At 39.4% G+C, this 16,855-nt stretch overlaps 1 protein-coding gene across 1 annotated transcript in view; it reads right to left on the reverse strand.

Moving 5' to 3' along the window:
• Positions 1 to 16,855, reverse strand: part of CCDC83 (coiled-coil domain containing 83) — a 57,873-nt gene that overhangs the window by 30,335 nt on the left and 10,683 nt on the right. Inside the window, exons 2-3 of the mRNA XM_049780058.1 lie at positions 10,651 to 10,735; positions 2,016 to 2,178 (exon numbers count right to left, since the gene is read on the reverse strand). Of these exons, the coding sequence (XP_049636015.1) occupies positions 2,016 to 2,178; positions 10,651 to 10,735 (248 nt within the window). The remainder of the gene's footprint in view (positions 1 to 2,015; positions 2,179 to 10,650; positions 10,736 to 16,855) is intronic.

The raw sequence follows: 16,855 nt of genomic DNA on the forward strand, positions 1-16,855 counted from the left end.
CCCTCCCTTCCTTTCTCTCCCTTCCCTCCCCCCTCCCTTCCTTTCTCTCCCTTCCCTCCCCCCTCCCTTCCTTTCTCTCCCTTCCCTCCCCCCTCCCTTCCTTTCTCTCCCTTCCCTCCCCCCTCCCTTCCTTTCTCTCCCTTCCCTCCCCCCTCCCTTCCTTTCTCTCCCTTCCCTCCCCCCTCCCTTCCTTTCTCTCCCTTCCCTCCCCCTCCCTTCCTTTCTCTCCCTTCCCTCCCCCCTCCCTTCCTTTCTCTCCCTTCCCCCCTCCCTCCCTTCCTTTCTCTCCCTTCCCCCCTCCCTCCCTCCCTTTCTCTCCCTCTCCCTCCCTTTCTCTCCCTCCCCCTCCCTTTCTCTCCCTCCCCCTCCCTTTCTCTCCCTCCCCCTCCCTTTCTCTCCCTCCCCCTCCCTTTCTCTCCCTCCCCTTCCCCTTCCTCTCCCTCCCCTTCCCCTTCCTCTCCCCCCCTTCCCCTTTCTCTCCCTCCCCTTCCCCTTCCTCTCCCTCCCCTTCCCTTTCCTCTCGTTTCCCTTCCCCTTCCTCTCGTTTCCCTTCCCCTTCCTCTCGTTTCCCTTCCCTTCCTCTCGTTTCCCTTCCCCTTCCTCTCGTTTCCCTTCCCCTTCCTCTCGTTTCCCTTCCCCTTCTTCTCGTTTCCCTTCCCCTTCCTCTCGTTTCCCTTCCCTTCCCTCGTTTCCCTTCCCTTCCCTCGTTTCCCTTCCCTTCCCTCGTTTCCCTTCCCTTCCCTCGTTTCCCTTCCCTTCCCTCGTTTCCCTTCCCTTCCCTCCCTTTCCCTTTCCCTTCCCTCGTTTCCCTTCCCTTCCCTCGTTTCCCTTCCCTTCCCTCGTTTCCCTTCCCCTTCCCTCGTTTCCCTTCCCCTTCCCTCGTTTCCCTTCCCCTTCCCTCGTTTCCCTTCCCCTTCCCTCGTTTCTCTTTCCCTTCCCTCGTTTCCCTTTCCCTTCCCTCGTTTCCCTTTCCCTTCCCTCGTTTCCCTTTCCCTTCCCTCCTTTCCCTTTCCCTTCCCTCGTTTCCCTTTCCCTTCCCTCCTTTCCCTTTCCCTTCCCTCGTTTCCCTTTCCCTTCCCTCGTTTCCCTTTCCCTTCCCTCCTTTCCCTTTCCCTTCCCTCCTTTCCCTTTCCCTTTTCCTCCTTTCCCTTTCCCTTTTCCTCCTTTTCCTCCTTTTCCTCCTTTCCTTCCTTCCTTCCTTCCTTCCTTCCTTCCTTCCTTCCTTCCTTCCTTCCTTCCTTCCTTCCTTCCTTCCTGTCCTTCCTTCCTTTCCTTTTTTTTTTTTTTTAGTTTTTGGGTCACACCCGGAGGCATTCAGGAGTTATTCCTGGCTTTACACTCAGATATAGCTCCTGGCAGGCACGGGGGACCATATGGGATGGTGGGATTCAAATCACCATCTGTCCTGGGTCGGCTTCATGCAAACATTGCTGTGTTATCTCTCCAGCCCCCTTCTTTTCCCTTTCCTAATCTCTCTTTCTTATCTAAATTTCTTAGGTAAATTGGGTTGGGGAGACTTCTTGGTTGTAATCAACTTATTTCTATCTCTGAGCTGAGGATGAAGCCAATAAAGTTATCAAACAAGACAATTTTGCAAAAGAAATATATACTTGCTCTGAGGAATTTAGGGTGGCACCAAATAAAAATGGATTTATATATACCCAGGCTCAGAGGTCAATTTACTTTTTTAGACATATCTAGTGATGATGCTCAGGAGTGACTCCTGGCAGTGCTCATAAGGAAGGACCATATGGGAAGCCAGAGACAATCACCCTACCAGCTGATCTATCTCTCCAGTCTTTTCAAGAGTCCTGAAGTTTCTTCTCTTTGTTTTGTCCTTCATTATCTTCTTCACTTGACAAGAAGTATCTTAGTTGTTTACCTTGCTTGTTTATTTGCTTATATGTCTGCGGCAGGTAATAATTTGAACCATACAGAATTTTGAACATATTAGAAATAATTAACACATTAAAGAATTAACTTGTTACAGCTTTATGATGATTTTCCCAAATTACCTTTCAAGTTTGACTCCTGATCTCTTTCATACTGCCATTTTTCCTTCATTGCTGTTTCAATTTCCTCTCTTGTTACAACTTTCAATCCCTCTGACTTGTCTTCACTAAGTTCCTTTATTAGGTTTTTTATGTGCCAACTCTGTTCATCCTTTAAACGTTTATTCTATCATGAAAATAAACAGTAGCTGAGGCATGTATATTCTGAAATGTCTTCAATATAGTCACATATAGAGACTTTCAAAGTTAAAAAGAAACTTTTTTGTGTGTGTGTAGTTTTTGGGTCACACCCGGCAGTGCTTAGGGGATACTCCTGGCTCCATGCTCAGAAATTGCCCCTGGCAGGCACGGGGGACCATATGGAATGCCAGTATTCAAACTGATGACCTTCTGCGTGAAAGGCAAAAGCCTTACCTACATACTATCTCTCCGGCCCCCCAAAAAGAAACATTTAGTAAATTATACAATAAATGCCTAAAAGCATATGGAACATGGAGGATTGAAAATAACTTTAAATCACCAACACTGCTATTATTGAATATAAAGTAACATTTTAAAAATGTATTATTAATATATTAGAAAATAAAATTTATACTCCTTACTAAAGTTTTCAAGGTCTTGCAAATTAATTGAATATTAATGGTTGTCTTTGAAAGTCAGTTTCTTCAGTCTGTCACCAATAATGTTCTTCTCTAGCAATTATTCATTCAATATTATGGAATGTTTACTATGTGCATATTCCTGAATATGTTCAGAGATCAGACTTAATAGTACTCAGAGGACCATCTAAAGTGCTAGAGATTTAACCTGGATTAGCTTTGTGCAAGGTAAGTGCCTTATCCCTATACTATTTTTCTGGCTCTGATTCCTATCTTTAAGGATAATGGTTATTGATGATTTCTGACCTTTTCAACACTCTATTTAAACTTGGTCTGAGTTCCTCTTGAGGATAGCCAATAAACAACAACTGGGGCCTAAGATGTAGCATAGTGGGTAGGGCATTTGCCTTGCACACGACAGACCCGGGTTCAATTCATGGTATCCCATATGGTCCCCCAAGCACCACCAGGAATGACCCCTGAGTAGAGCCAGTAGTAACCCAAAGCACCGCTGGCATGACTCAAAACAAAACTCCACCAACAACTACTTATTCAATCAGTTCAAGAGTTCATTATTAAACAAAATAAAAAATGAGGGGCCGGAGAGATAGCATGGAGGTAAGGCATTTGCCTTTCATGCAGAAGGTCATTGGTTCGAATCCCGGCATCCCATATGGTCCCTCGAGCCTGCCAGGAGCGATTTCTGAGTGTGGAGCCAGGAGTGACACCTGAGCGCTACCGGGTGTGACCCAAAACAAAACAAAACAAAACAAAAATAAAAAAATAAATAAAAATAAAAAAATGGGGCTGGAGCGGTGGCGCAAAGTGGTAAGGCATCTGACTTGCTGGCCCTAGCCTAGGATGGACTGCGGTTTGATCCCCTGGTGTCCCATATGGTTCCCCAAGCCAGGAGCAATTTCTGAGTGCATAGCCAGGAATAATCCCTGAGCGTCATCAGTGTGGCCAAAAAACTAATAATAATAATAATAATAATATTAAAAGAGTTCATTATTACCTCTGTTTTCTTATTGATCCTATACAAAAATTTTAGTGTGTATAAGCTTAATACAATTTCTTTATAATTGATTCATACTACTTATCATTTTCCTGGAATGTTTCCTTCAATTTCTTTAAGGCAAAGTGTTTTAATTTTTTCGTTTGTTTGTTTGTTTTTGGGTCACACCTGGCATACTCAGGAGTTACTCCTGACTCTACCCTCAGAAATTGCTCCTGACAGGATCAGGGGACCATATGGGATGCCAGGATTCGAACCACCGTCCTTCTGCATGCAAAGCACATTTTTATTTATTTAATAAATTTTTATTTATTTAAATTTGTATTTAAAATTATTCATTCATACTTTAGTATCTTCTTTATTGTTTTTTTTTTAAAAAGTCTATTTTATTTAAAAAGTCTATGCAGTGGTGAAGCATGTAGGGCATTTGCCTTACATTTGGCTGTCCTAGGACAGACCCCGATTCAATACCCCCAGCATCCCATGTAGTCCCCCAAGCCAGGAGCTATTTCTGATCGCATAGCCAGGAGTATGGTGGTGTGGTCCAAAAAGAAAAAATAAAAAAGTATATTTTATTTCTGATATTCATGTACCTTGTCCTCTTAAATTAATATGCTCCTAGGATTATTAATACTTAACTGAGAGTATTTTCTTTCTCAAAATTGATTCTCTCAAAGTCAGTGCTTCTCAAGCTAATTTAATAGCAAGCATTTAAGGGTCTTTAAAAAATAACCTCAGGGCCCGGAGAGATAGCACAGTAGCGTTTGCCTTGCAAACGGCCGATCCAGGACCAAAGGTGGTTGGTTCGAATCCCGGTGTCCCATATGGTCCCCCGGTGTCCCATATGGTCCCCCGTGCCTGCCAGGAGCTATTTCTGAGCAGACAGCCAGGAGTAACCCCTGAGCAATGCCGGGTGTGACCCCCCCCAAAAAAAAAAAAAAACCTCAGAAATTGTTTAGCATGAATCTTGTAATTCTGTATTTTTGTCATAATCAAAATGATGCCAAGCCAGGTGGTATAAAGGTTATACTTTGAATTGCTTCTTTACTTTAATTTGTATGCAATTTGTTTATTATTTATTTTATAGAAAGAATGGAAATTTATTTATATTATATTATTTATTGTGATTTTTACAAAGTCCTTTATAGTTGGGTTTTAGTGAATTAAAACAATGAATCAGGGCCAATTCTACCAACAGTGTTGACCTCCCTCCACCATGTTCCCAGAGTATATCCCAAAGGATGGTGTAAGCTACCACCCTTTGTTCCCTAGTCATGAAGGAAATGTAAATGAAAAACAAAAGGATGTATCACTACTAAACTACCACAATGACTTAAATAACAGTGACATCAAATGCTATCAATGATATGGAAAAACTGGATTGCTTAAACTGATGACATTGATACTAATGCACTATAGATAATTTATAATAAAAGATGCTAATTTTGTACAAAGCTAAGCATTTGCTTACCATGCAACCCATTTTTGAATAGTTTATATCATAAACAAATACTTATATTCACATAAAACCCTGTACACAGATGTTTATAGAAGCTTTTTAAAAATATCATAGCTAGGGCCCGGAGAGATAGCACAGCGGTGTTTGCCTTGCAAGCAGCCGATCCAGGACCAAAGGTGGTTGGTTCGAATCCCGGTGTCCCATATGGTCCCCCGTGCTTGCCAGGAGCAATTTCTGAGCCTGGAGCCAGGAATAACCCCTGAGCACTGCCGGGTGTGGCCCATAAACCACAAAAAGAAAAAAAAATATCATAGCTAAATACTAGAAACAACTCACATGTTTTCCCAAAGGTATATTAATTAAACTGTATTGAAGCAATATCATGCAATATTATTCAGCAATAAAAAAGAACTAAATAGCAAAACGGATGGAGCTCAGTGCTAGAATAATTGCTTTATATCTGTGAAGCCCTGTACTTGATTTTTAGCAAGGCAAAACTAAATTTAAAAACAAGTAAAATTCTGTGTGTGTGAGGGAAGTCACACCTGCAGTGTTCAGGGCTATTCTGATTATTCCTGGCCCCTCACTAAGGAATTTCTCTTGGTGAGGTTGGAAAGCCATAAAAGGTGCTAAGGTTAGATGCATACAAGGCAAACCTCCTATCCACTATTATTCCAGTAAAACAAAAACAAAATATAAAACTATATACTAAAATAAAAGGAAACCAACCAATACTCAACAATCTGGATGAATCTTGATTATTATTTTGGTCTTTGGGCTACACCTAGCAGAGCTCAGGGCTTAATCCTTAATCAGGGGTCATTTCGAGCAGGCTCACGGGACCATATGGATTCTCGGGGGTCAAGCCCAAGGCAGCTGTGTGCAAAGCAAGCACCCTTCTATCCAATGTACTATCAATCTGGGTCCCCATATATATTGTTTTGTATTTTTTTTTGTTTTGTTTTGTTTTGGACCACACCTATTTGATGCTCAGGGGTTACTCCTGGCTAAGCGCTCAGAAATTGCCCCTGGCTTGGGGGGACCATATGGGACGCCAGGGGATCGAACCACAGTCCTTCCTTGGCTAGCGCTTGCAAGGCAGATATCTTACCTCTAGCGCCACCTCTTCGGCTCCAGTTTTGTATTTTTTTAATTTAATAAAAAACAATTTTTTCATTGAATCACTGTGTGAGATGCATAATTAAAAAGTTGTTCATGATTGAGTATATATATATATATATATATTTTTTTTTTTTTTGGGCCACACCCGGTAACGCTCAGGGGTTACTCCTGGCTATGAGCTCAGAAGTTGCTCCTGGCTTGGGGGACCATATGGGATACCGGGGGATCGAACCGCGGTCTGTCCAAGGCTAGCGCTGGCAAGGCAGGCACCTTACCTTTAGCGCCACCGCCTGGCCCCTGAGTATATATTTTTAAATAAAACAGAAATGTCTTACAACATTCAAATTTATTCTATCTGAAAAATTACTCTGAATGATGCACTGAAGTATAGATTAGTTCTATTTACATTATGTAAATAAAGACAGGCATTTATCCAATCAAAGTAAAGCAAATAATGATTACTTTGGGTAAGAATAACTATTATATTATAAAACAGAATAAAGAAAATTCAGTATACTATAGTAAAGGAATTGTTTTATTTCCCTTCATTATTATTGATCTTCAATACTGTTAATGAGAATTTCATGCATACATCATTTTGATAACACTACCTCTAATGAGGTAGTTGAGGCAAAGCATACAAACAAAAAGTTATTAAATGATTTGTGATAGTTCAAAATTATCACATAGTAAGAGATGATGGGAAGAAAAATGAGGGAGTATTTCTGACTTTAATGTAACAGAAAACATAAATAAGTTTTACTAATGGTTTATGTTTGATTTAGCAGTTTACGGTATTTCCGGCGTATAAGACGACCCCCTACTTTTGCAATTAAAATATAGGTTTAGGCCTATATTCGCTGTATCAGACAGAACGTTCCTGTGCTGCAACTGTATGTACCACAGTGAGCCAATCACAACAAGCAAAGGTTCAAAGGTTCTACTGTAATAGACTTCCTCTCTGACTCTGGCCAATCTGAACAGGTTTTTTACAGTGTAGATTCGGGTCCAGAACATTGTCTAATTTGCATGCATAAAAAGCCTGCTTGGATTGGCTGAGTTAGAGAGGCGGTCCGAGCAGCCTTGCAGTGATTGGTGCAGGATCGAGTTGGAAAATTCATTTTGTGGCAATATTCAGACAATGTTCGTTTAGGGGCATATTGAAACATTTGTCGGGATATACTTGGTGTATAAGACGACCTCCATTTTTTTTTCAAAAGTCGTCTTATACGCGGGAAAATACGGTAAATATCTGTTATGTCAGTCTTTCACTCATGTGAGAAACAGTGCAACAAATAGTTTTTGAACACTTATTTATGCTGGATAAATGAACACATAATTTCATCCTACTACCTAAAAGGCTTTGAAGATAATAATGCAGATATTTTACACAGCATATATTACACAGATACACATTCCATCCCAGTGGGAAATAAAGTAACTTCATGAACAAAATGCAAGGCAGAAAGATTGTACTGTAGGCAATGCATTTGCCTTGCACTCAGCTGACCTTTGCTTCGTTCCAGGTAGGGTACCAAGAATGAGCCATAGGCACAGAACCAGGAGTTAAAGTTCTGAGGTCACCAGGTATGACCCAAAACAAAAGGCAAAAAGCAATCATTAAGAAAGAAAGAGTCGGGCCCGGAGAGATAGCACAGTGGCGTTTGCCTTGCAAGTAGCCGATCCAGGACCAAAGGTGGTTGGTTTGAATCCCAGTGTCCCATATGGTCCCCCGTGCCTGCCAGGAGCTATTTCTGAGCAGAAAGCCAGGAGTAACCCCTGAGTGCCGCCGGGTGTGACCCAAAAACAAACAAACAAACAAACAAACAAACAAACAAACAAACAAAAAAACAAGAAAGAAAGAGTCGGGGCCAGAGAGATAGCATAGAGGTAAGGCGTTTGCCTTTCATGCAGGAGGTCTTCAGTTCAAATCCCGGCGTCCCATATGGTCCACCGTGCCTGCCAGGAGCAATTTCTGAGCCTGGAGCCAGGAGTAATCCCTGAGCACTGCCGGGTGTTACCCAAAACACAAGAAAGAAGAAAGAAAGAAAGAAAGAAAGAAAGAAAGAAAGAAAGAAAGAAAGAAAAGAAGGAAGGAAGGAAGGAGGAAGGAAGGAAGGAAGGAGGAAGGAAGGGAAGGAAGGAAAGGAAGGAAGGAAGGAAGGAAGGAAGGAAGGAGGAAGGAAGGAGGAAGGAAGGAAGGAAGGAAGGAAGGAAGGAAGGAAGGAAGGAAGGAAGGAAAGAAGAAGAAGAAAGAAAGAAAGAAGAAAGAAAGAAAGAAAGAAAGAAAAAGAAAGAAAGAAAGAAAGAAAGAAAGAAAGAAAAAGAAAGAAAGAAAGAGAAAGAAAGAAAGAAAGAAAGAAAGAAAGAAAGAAAGAAAGAAAGAAAGAAAGAAAGAAAGAAAGAAAGAAAGAAAGAAAGAAAGAAAGAAAAGAAAGAGTCTAGGAAGGTAAAATAACTGGAGATTGAGTCAAGATATTCAAGTAGTCATAGTGAACAAAGTGGGAGAGTCAGGGAGGGGTCAGGCCACATAAATTAAGGTTAAGAGGTGAGAAGAATTCAGTTTGTAGGTCTAGAAAGATCAGTAAGAGTACGGATTTTAGTTTCTGTGTAACAAGAAGGCACTGTAGTGTTTTGAGAACTGCAAATTAATCAAGGAATATTTCTGGTTGCATGGTAGAAAATGTACTGAACATTAGGATTGGTAAGAGATGATGATTTTTCAAACAGGCAATAGTGGTATAAATGGAAAGAAACAGTCACAGTGGGTGTTAGAACCTCTTCATGCATCTCATTGCTGACTCCGCTTATGATATAGAGAGCAGACATGGGCACAGCCTGTAAACTAATGTTTTGTGAACAAGAACTTTGTTTCTAGTTCAGAATTGTGGCATAGATTAATAGATTAATATTAATCCTCGCTCTGCTGGCCCATTGACGAAGCTGGCTTCTCTGTGTGCTCTGGAGCTCATCATAAAGAACCATATTAAGGGGCTGGAGAGATAGCATGGAGGTAGGGTGTTTGCCTTGCATGCAGAAGGATGGTGGTTCGAATCCCGGCATCCCATATGATCCCCCAATATGATCCCCCAAGCCTGCCAGGGGCGATTTCTGAACATGGAGCCAGGAGTAACCCCTGAGCACTGCTGAGTGTGACCCCCTCCAAATAAAAAACATATTAAAGAATCTCAGTCAAATTTTCCATTGTCATCCATAAATCTGCATTTCTGTGTGCCATTGTTAGAAATTACTTACCCTTAAATGGCACGACAATGTTAGGAACATAGTGCTTGTTTGCTCAATAAATATTTGCAAAGGGAATGAGCAAATTAGCCCTACAAGGTAAACAGGAATTTTGGTTGTTTTTTCCTTTGTTCTGGCGACACACTCAGTTTAGTTTAGGGCTTGCTCCTAGCTTTGTACTCATTCCTGGTGGTATTTTGGGGATTGAGAATCAAACTGGAGTCAGCCATGTGCAATGCATATGTCTTAACCTCTGTAATATTTCTGTCCCTAAGAATACTTACTTTACAAGTAGAAAGTTGAGGTTTCCTCCAGTTTTAATCAAAACAACTACAGAGTAGGTTATACAGTTAGGATGAAAACCCAGGTCTCTGATCCAAGAGTCCATTAAAGTAATTTGTCAAATTATTAGACAAAAATCTGTGGAAGTTTCAGGGTCCATATAAAATGAGCATTTTAACAGGAGATATTAGTATTTCCTCATCATGAAATACCTTGAAAATCATTTGCTCCCAGCCTGCCAGGGCTGATTTCTGAGTGCAAGGCCAGGAGTGGTCCCTGAGCACCGCTGGGTGAGGCCCAACATCCAATCAATCAATTAATAAATCAATAAATAAAGTTAAAAAAATCTCATTTACATATGCATACTCTGAAAATTTATAAAAAATGATTAAGAAGATAAAAAGATTTTTTGTAGTTTGGTTAAATAATAAGTAATATATGTTGTTTCAGAATATTAAAATTTTGAATATAGAATATTTTCTTGGTCTGAAAAATGTCATTCAAGTTTACTTTCTTGACATTACATGAACCAAACAGGAACAACAACACCCTCTTATCTCACACACACCAAAAACCTTAAGTATACTCAATTTGGGGCCGGGTAGGTGGCGCTGGAGGTAAGGTGTCTGCCTTGCAAGCGCTAGCCAAGGAAGGACCGCAGTTCGATCCCCAGGCGTCCCATATGGTCCACCCAAGCCAGGGGCGATTTCTGAGCACATAGCCAGGAGTAACCCCTGAGCGTCAAACGGGTGTGGCCCAAAAAACCAAAAAAAAAAAAAAAAAAAAAAAAAAGTATACTCAATTTAATCAAGCCCAAACATTAGACAATTTTCCAGTGTATATTTAATCATAATTCATGTTAATAGCAAATATGTAACTAGTTAATGACTAAAGACATGATCTAAATTTTATACTCACTCTTTCAAGAAATTTTTTATTCTTTTCCCTAAGTTTCTTTATTTGAAGCATGAATCGTTCTAACATATTTTCCTTTATTTGACAGCTGACAATAAATAGATAAAATATGTTAGTTTTTAATCTTATAAAATATTAGTGAGACAAAAATTTAAAATTCAATAAAATTATTTGAATTTAAATTCAGTATTAATATATTTTAACTTATTTAGGACTAAGAATATTTTTAATACTTTGCACTTCTGAATGTATTTTATTCACTAATATACACATTGTAGAGATCAAATTAAAAAATTTTTCTATTAGTATTTTTCACAGTCATAATTTTATACTTTATAGTTATTTATAAATAATTTAGTTTAAAGAAATCAAGGGAAAGCCACATAGAAAACATGCTACAGAATTCTAGGAACAGTCAGGAACAAAGGAAATAGAAAGGCTTTATCATAAGAGCAAGTACATCTCAATATAGTTAGGTAGACTAAATGCAGCTATTGGTTCAAGGTCATTAATATACTACTTTAAATAAATAGTAAGAGTTACTTTCCTTACACAAATACTTTAACACCCAATAAATACTTATTAAGTATTTTTAATTATGAGAGAAGTGTATAGAGTTATAGGTCATTTAATAGCTATTTAAAATATAGATTATCTTTTCCTTTTTTTAAATATCTTTATTTAAACACCTTGATTACAAACATGATTATGGTTGGGTTTCAGTCATGTAAAGAGCACCCCCCTTCACCAGTGCAACAGTCCCATCACCAGTATCCCAAATCTCCCTCCTCCCCACCCCACCCCCGCCTGTACTCTATTCAGGCTTTCTACTTCCCTCGTTCATTCTCATTGTTAGGATAGTTCTCAATGTAGCTATTTCTCTAACTACACTCATCACTCTTTGTGTGAGCTTCATGAAGTGAGCTGGAACTTCCAGCCCTCCTATCTTTTGTCTCAGAAAATTATTGCAAGAATGTCTTTCATTTGGGGCCGGAGAGATAGCATGGAGGTAAGGCGTTTGCCTTTCATGCAGAAGGTCATTGGTTCGAATCCCGTTGTCCCATATGGTCCCCTGAGCCTGCCAGGAGCGATTTCTGAGCGTGGAGCCAGGAGTAACCTCTGAGCACTGCCGGGTGTGACCCCCCCCCAAAAAAAAAAACCAAAAAAAAAATAGAATGTCTTTCATTTATATCTTTAAACCCATATATGAGTGAGACTATTCTGTGTCTTTCTCTCTCCCTCTGACTTATTTCACTCAGCATAATAGATTCCATGTACATCCATGTATGGGAAAATTTCATGACTTCATCTCTCCTGACGGCTGCATAATACTACATGGTTTTGTTTTGTTTTGTTTTGTTTTGTTTTTGGGTCACACACAGCAGCGCTCAGGGATTATTTCTAGCTCTATGCTCAGATGCCGGCATTCGAACCACCGTCCTTCTGCATGCAAGGCAACTCCTTACCTCCATGTTATCTCTCCGGCCCCAGATTATCTTTTTCTTAGTTTTATAATTTTAAATGACACCAAAATAAGGCCAATGTAAATAGTTTTACTTTCATATTTGCCCCTCACTTGAATTTTAAAAAGGCAGAGAGTAAGATATAAAGAGACAAAGGTAATATAATGGGAGAAATGATCTAACACAATTGAGTTGGAGGAGAGAGGAAAGGTTAGAGATGTCTTTGGGGGAGGGAGATGGCACTTAGTGTTGTTGAAATTATGTACATATGAAACTTATTAATAGTATTGTAAACCATAGAATATTAATTAAAATAAAATAATAAAAATGAGAGAGAATGAGAATGCTTCTGTTTTGTTCCTATCAGTTTATCTACATATCGAACAAATTAATTCTCTGAACCTCTGTTTTCAAGTTGTTAGAGGAGATAAAATTACCCAGGCTCTGGATTAAAATTTTTAATCATATGTGAATTTGTCTAGCATAAAGTTTCTAGTAAATGAATGTTGACTATTGCTATATCCACAGTAATTCCCAAATATAGCATTGTATTTGTAGCATTGTACACTTAGTAGAGAGAAAAATAAGACTGTGATGCTTGAAAATTCAAATTGAATTTTAGATATGGCTCTATAATAATCGCCTAAATTCAAATTAAATTTTAGATATGGCTTTATCATAATCGCCTAAGCTAAGGATTCAATCTATTTAGGCTGAGGCCTACTATTCTATAAATATTAAAGAACATGTGCTCTATATAGTTTCTTTTAAATTTTAAAACCTGGCAAATGAAATTGACCAGTAGTTTCTTTCATTAAGTCCTACAGAGATCCCACATAGATCTAATGCTCTGTGCCCAGCATTATTTCAGGTATGGTAGAGATAGTGTCAAGCAAGACCTTTATAATAATCCTTGCCTTCAAAGAGAATTCATTCAATGAACAATAAAGAAGAAAATGCACAAATATATTGTTTTTACATTTGATATATGCTATGGTAAAATAACAGGATTTGAGAAAAATAGTAAACCGAATGAATGCTCTACTATAGGATTCTGAACAATAGTAATTAAGGCTTATTTTTACATTTTTTTTGCTTTTTTTTTTTTTTGAAGAGTGCTAAGGGCTGACTTCTTTCTTTTTTTTTCTTTTTTTTAAATTTAAACACCATGGTAACAGGATGGTTCATACTACAGTTTTTTTTTCTTTTTTTAGAAATAAAGTTGTTCATGACTGAGTTACAGTCATACTCAGGGCTGACTTCAGCCTCTTCACTCTGAGTTTGTTTCTGGTGGGCTTGGGGGTACCATATGGGATGCTGGGAATTGAACTCAGGTCAGCCATGTGCAAGGCAAGCACCCTATATAGACTGTCCTATTTTTTGGCCCAAAGGCTTTTAAGAAAAAAGAAAAAGTCCTTTTACTTTTAGAAGTAAGGCACAATGCATAAATTGTTAGAGTGCCTCCTCCTCCTCCTCCTCCTTCTTTCTTCTTCTTCTTTCTTCTTTCTTCTTTCTTCTTTCTTTCTTCTTCTTCTTCTTCTTCTTCTTCTTCTTCTTCTTCTTCTTCTTCTTCTTCTTCTTCTTCTTCTTCTTCTTCTTCTTCTTCTTCTTCTTCTTCTTCTTCTTCTTCACTTCTTTTCTTTTCCTTTTCCTTTTCCTTCTCCCCCCTCCTCCTCCTCTTCCTCCTTCTTTTTCTTTCCCCCCTCTCTCTTTCTCTCTCGCGCGCTCTCTCTCCCCCACACACCCCATTTTTCTTTTTTTTTTTTTTTTTTTTTTTTGGGCCACACCCGTTTGACGCTCAAGGGTTACTCCTGGCTATGTGCTCAGAAATCGCCCCTGGCTTGGGGGAACCATATGGGACGCCGGGGGATCGAACCGCGGTCCTTCCTCGGCTAGCGCTTGCAAGGCAGACACCTTACCTCCAGCGCCACCTACCCGGCCCCCCATTTTTCTTTTTGTAATATCAAGGGTTACCCTATCTATTCCCCATTTTGGAGGGGGGGTTGGGGCCACACCCATGGCACTCAGGGGTTACTTCTGGCTCTGACTCAGAAATCACTTCTGGCAGGTTTGGAAAGGGAACGCATATGGGATGCCGGAAATCGAACCCAGGCCCCTCTGGGTGAGCTACATGGAAGGCAAACGCTCTATCGCTGTGCTATTTGTCTGACCCTTGATCCCCATTTTTAAAAAGAAAAATGTGCTAATAAAATTCTATGTAAGATCTATACAAATCACATATTTTTTTAATTATAAATATGAAAAATCTCAGTTCTTGGCACAGATGGAATAGGCAAATAATTCTCAAGTCTGTGGTTTCTATTTTTGGTTGAGACTGACATTTTGGATTGACTGATTGACTTCTGGCTTCAACTAAAGGTTTCTTGGATAATGACTGAATATGTATTGGAGATATTGCATGGGGCGTACTCATCTTGAAAAAGCTGACTGTGCATCTGAGATTCAAGTTTAATGGCTAATGCTATACTTTTACTTGCTCTATTTTACAGAATGGCACTTAATCCTACCATCTATCAGTTAAGGATGAAAATGAGGGGACGGAGTTAAAGTACAGCGGTAAGGTGTTTGCCTTTCATGCTGCCAACTCAAGACAGACCCATGTTGAATTCCCAGCATCCCATAGGGTGTCCCGAGCCCTCCAGGAATAATTTCTGAGCACAGAGCCAAAGATAACCCCAGAGCGCCTTCGGGTGTGTCCCCCCCCCCCAAAAAAAAGGGACAAAAAATGATTTATCTAGAGCTTTAGATTGTGCTCCTTGTGTAGTGAAAATTTCAAAAAGATCTGAATGATATCATTAGGTCTCAAGAAGAATTTTGAGATGCCCAAAAGGCTTCATCAGGCAATTTAGGGAGCTGATTGTAATTAAAAGTTTAAAGTAACAATAAAACCTTTGGATTTTGCTGTCATGCCACATGAATAAACAGATTTATCAGAAAACAGATGAGGCTAAAACTATACTATCAAACTACTTGGTCAGAACTCAAGCTTTTGCTGATATATTCAGACTTCTTTATGTTCAGACCACCTTCATTTATTAAATGATCTAGTAATTTACATACCACACTAAATGCTGAAGCAAGGGAAATGAGAAAATGATATGGTAATATGTGTGAAAGTACTTTAAAATGATAAAGTAACTATTCTAAAGCACAACAACACAAAACTGTTAGTAATATAAAGTCACCTTTTTTATTATTGCTACTAGTTGTGCCAAATTTCTTCCCACATACCATTTCAATAGAAATTATGAAAGAAAAAATATATTAAAATATATGTATTTTGGGGTCAGAGCATTAGCACAGTGGGTAGGGCATTTGCTTTGCACATAGCCAACCCAGGTTCAATCTCCAGCATCCCTTGTGGTCCTTGAGCCTGCCCGGGATAATTTCTGAGAGTAAAGCCAGAAGTAAACCCTGAGCACCACCAGATATGGCCCCCAAACACCACCACCACCACCACCACCAACAACAACAACCAAACTCTACATTTTAATATTAAATGCATAATCATATTTACATTTATTCCTATATCTGTATCCATACTCCTAGAAAATTGGAGGAAACAAGTTTAAAGGTTTGGCATTGGCTATTGCAGCTCCTCATAAACAACTAAAGAGGTTTATAGTCTAATTTTCTTGGCATAGAGCTACCATATATACTAGTCAAAGAGCAGTTCAGCTTTATAGTTACTGTCATTACTATACTGCTTTCATAATATCTAATAATTTACATTTACTTGTTGCTAAGAAAATATTCCATTGAAGGCATTTCATCACTGAGTATTAGTATTGTAAATTTTGGCCCGGAGAGATAGCACAGCGGCGTTGCCTTGCAAGCAGCCAATCCAGGACCAAAGGTGATTGGTTCGAATCCTGGTGTCCCAGGAGCTATTTCTGAGCAGACAGCCAGGAGTAACCCCTGAGGAACGCTGGGTGTGGCCCAAAAAACCAAATATATAATATATATATATATTTTAAATTTTTATTATCTACAACAATAGATTACAACAATGTCTTCTTTTTCTCTCATGAGTGTGATTTTGTCTTTTGATAAGATTAATCAATACTTAATCAATAAAGAAACTGTAGGGGCTGGAAAGATAACACAGTACAGTGTGTAAGGCACCTTCTTTGCAAGTCAACCCAGGTTTGATCCCTAGCACCACACATAGTCCCCTGAGCACTGCCAAAAGTGACTCCTGAACACAGTCGGGTAAGCCCAATGTGCTTAATTACCCTCCCAAAAAGAAACTCTGAGCTCTTACTTTATAGCAGGCTTTGGTAGGTATTAGAGATACAGCTTTCAAGGAGTTCATATTTTGTTGAGGGAAAGTCAGGTAAAAATTATCCTCCACAATTAATGCTAATAATCATTCTGAATACTCCAAGTATCTTATTGGTAATGAAATACAAATCCTCTAATACAAACATTACTTTCTAAAAAGATTTATATTTTATTCAATTTATTTTTGTTCACAACTATTTGCATATACATATATATTTCTGCATATACATCCACAGTAAGAAAATTTGGGGAAAAACAAGTATTAAGTATAAAAAAACTGGAGCCGGGTGGTGGCGCTAAAGGTAAGGTGCCTGCTTGCCTGTGCTAGCCTTGGATGGACCGCGGTTCGATCCCCCGGTGTCCCATATGGTCCCCCCAAGCCAGGAGCAACTTCTGAGCACATAGCCAGGAGTAACCCCTGAGCATTACCGGTGTGGCCC

This window comes from Suncus etruscus, chromosome 9 (genome assembly GCF_024139225.1).
Source record: "Suncus etruscus isolate mSunEtr1 chromosome 9, mSunEtr1.pri.cur, whole genome shotgun sequence".
NCBI lineage: Eukaryota > Metazoa > Chordata > Mammalia > Eulipotyphla > Soricidae > Suncus > Suncus etruscus.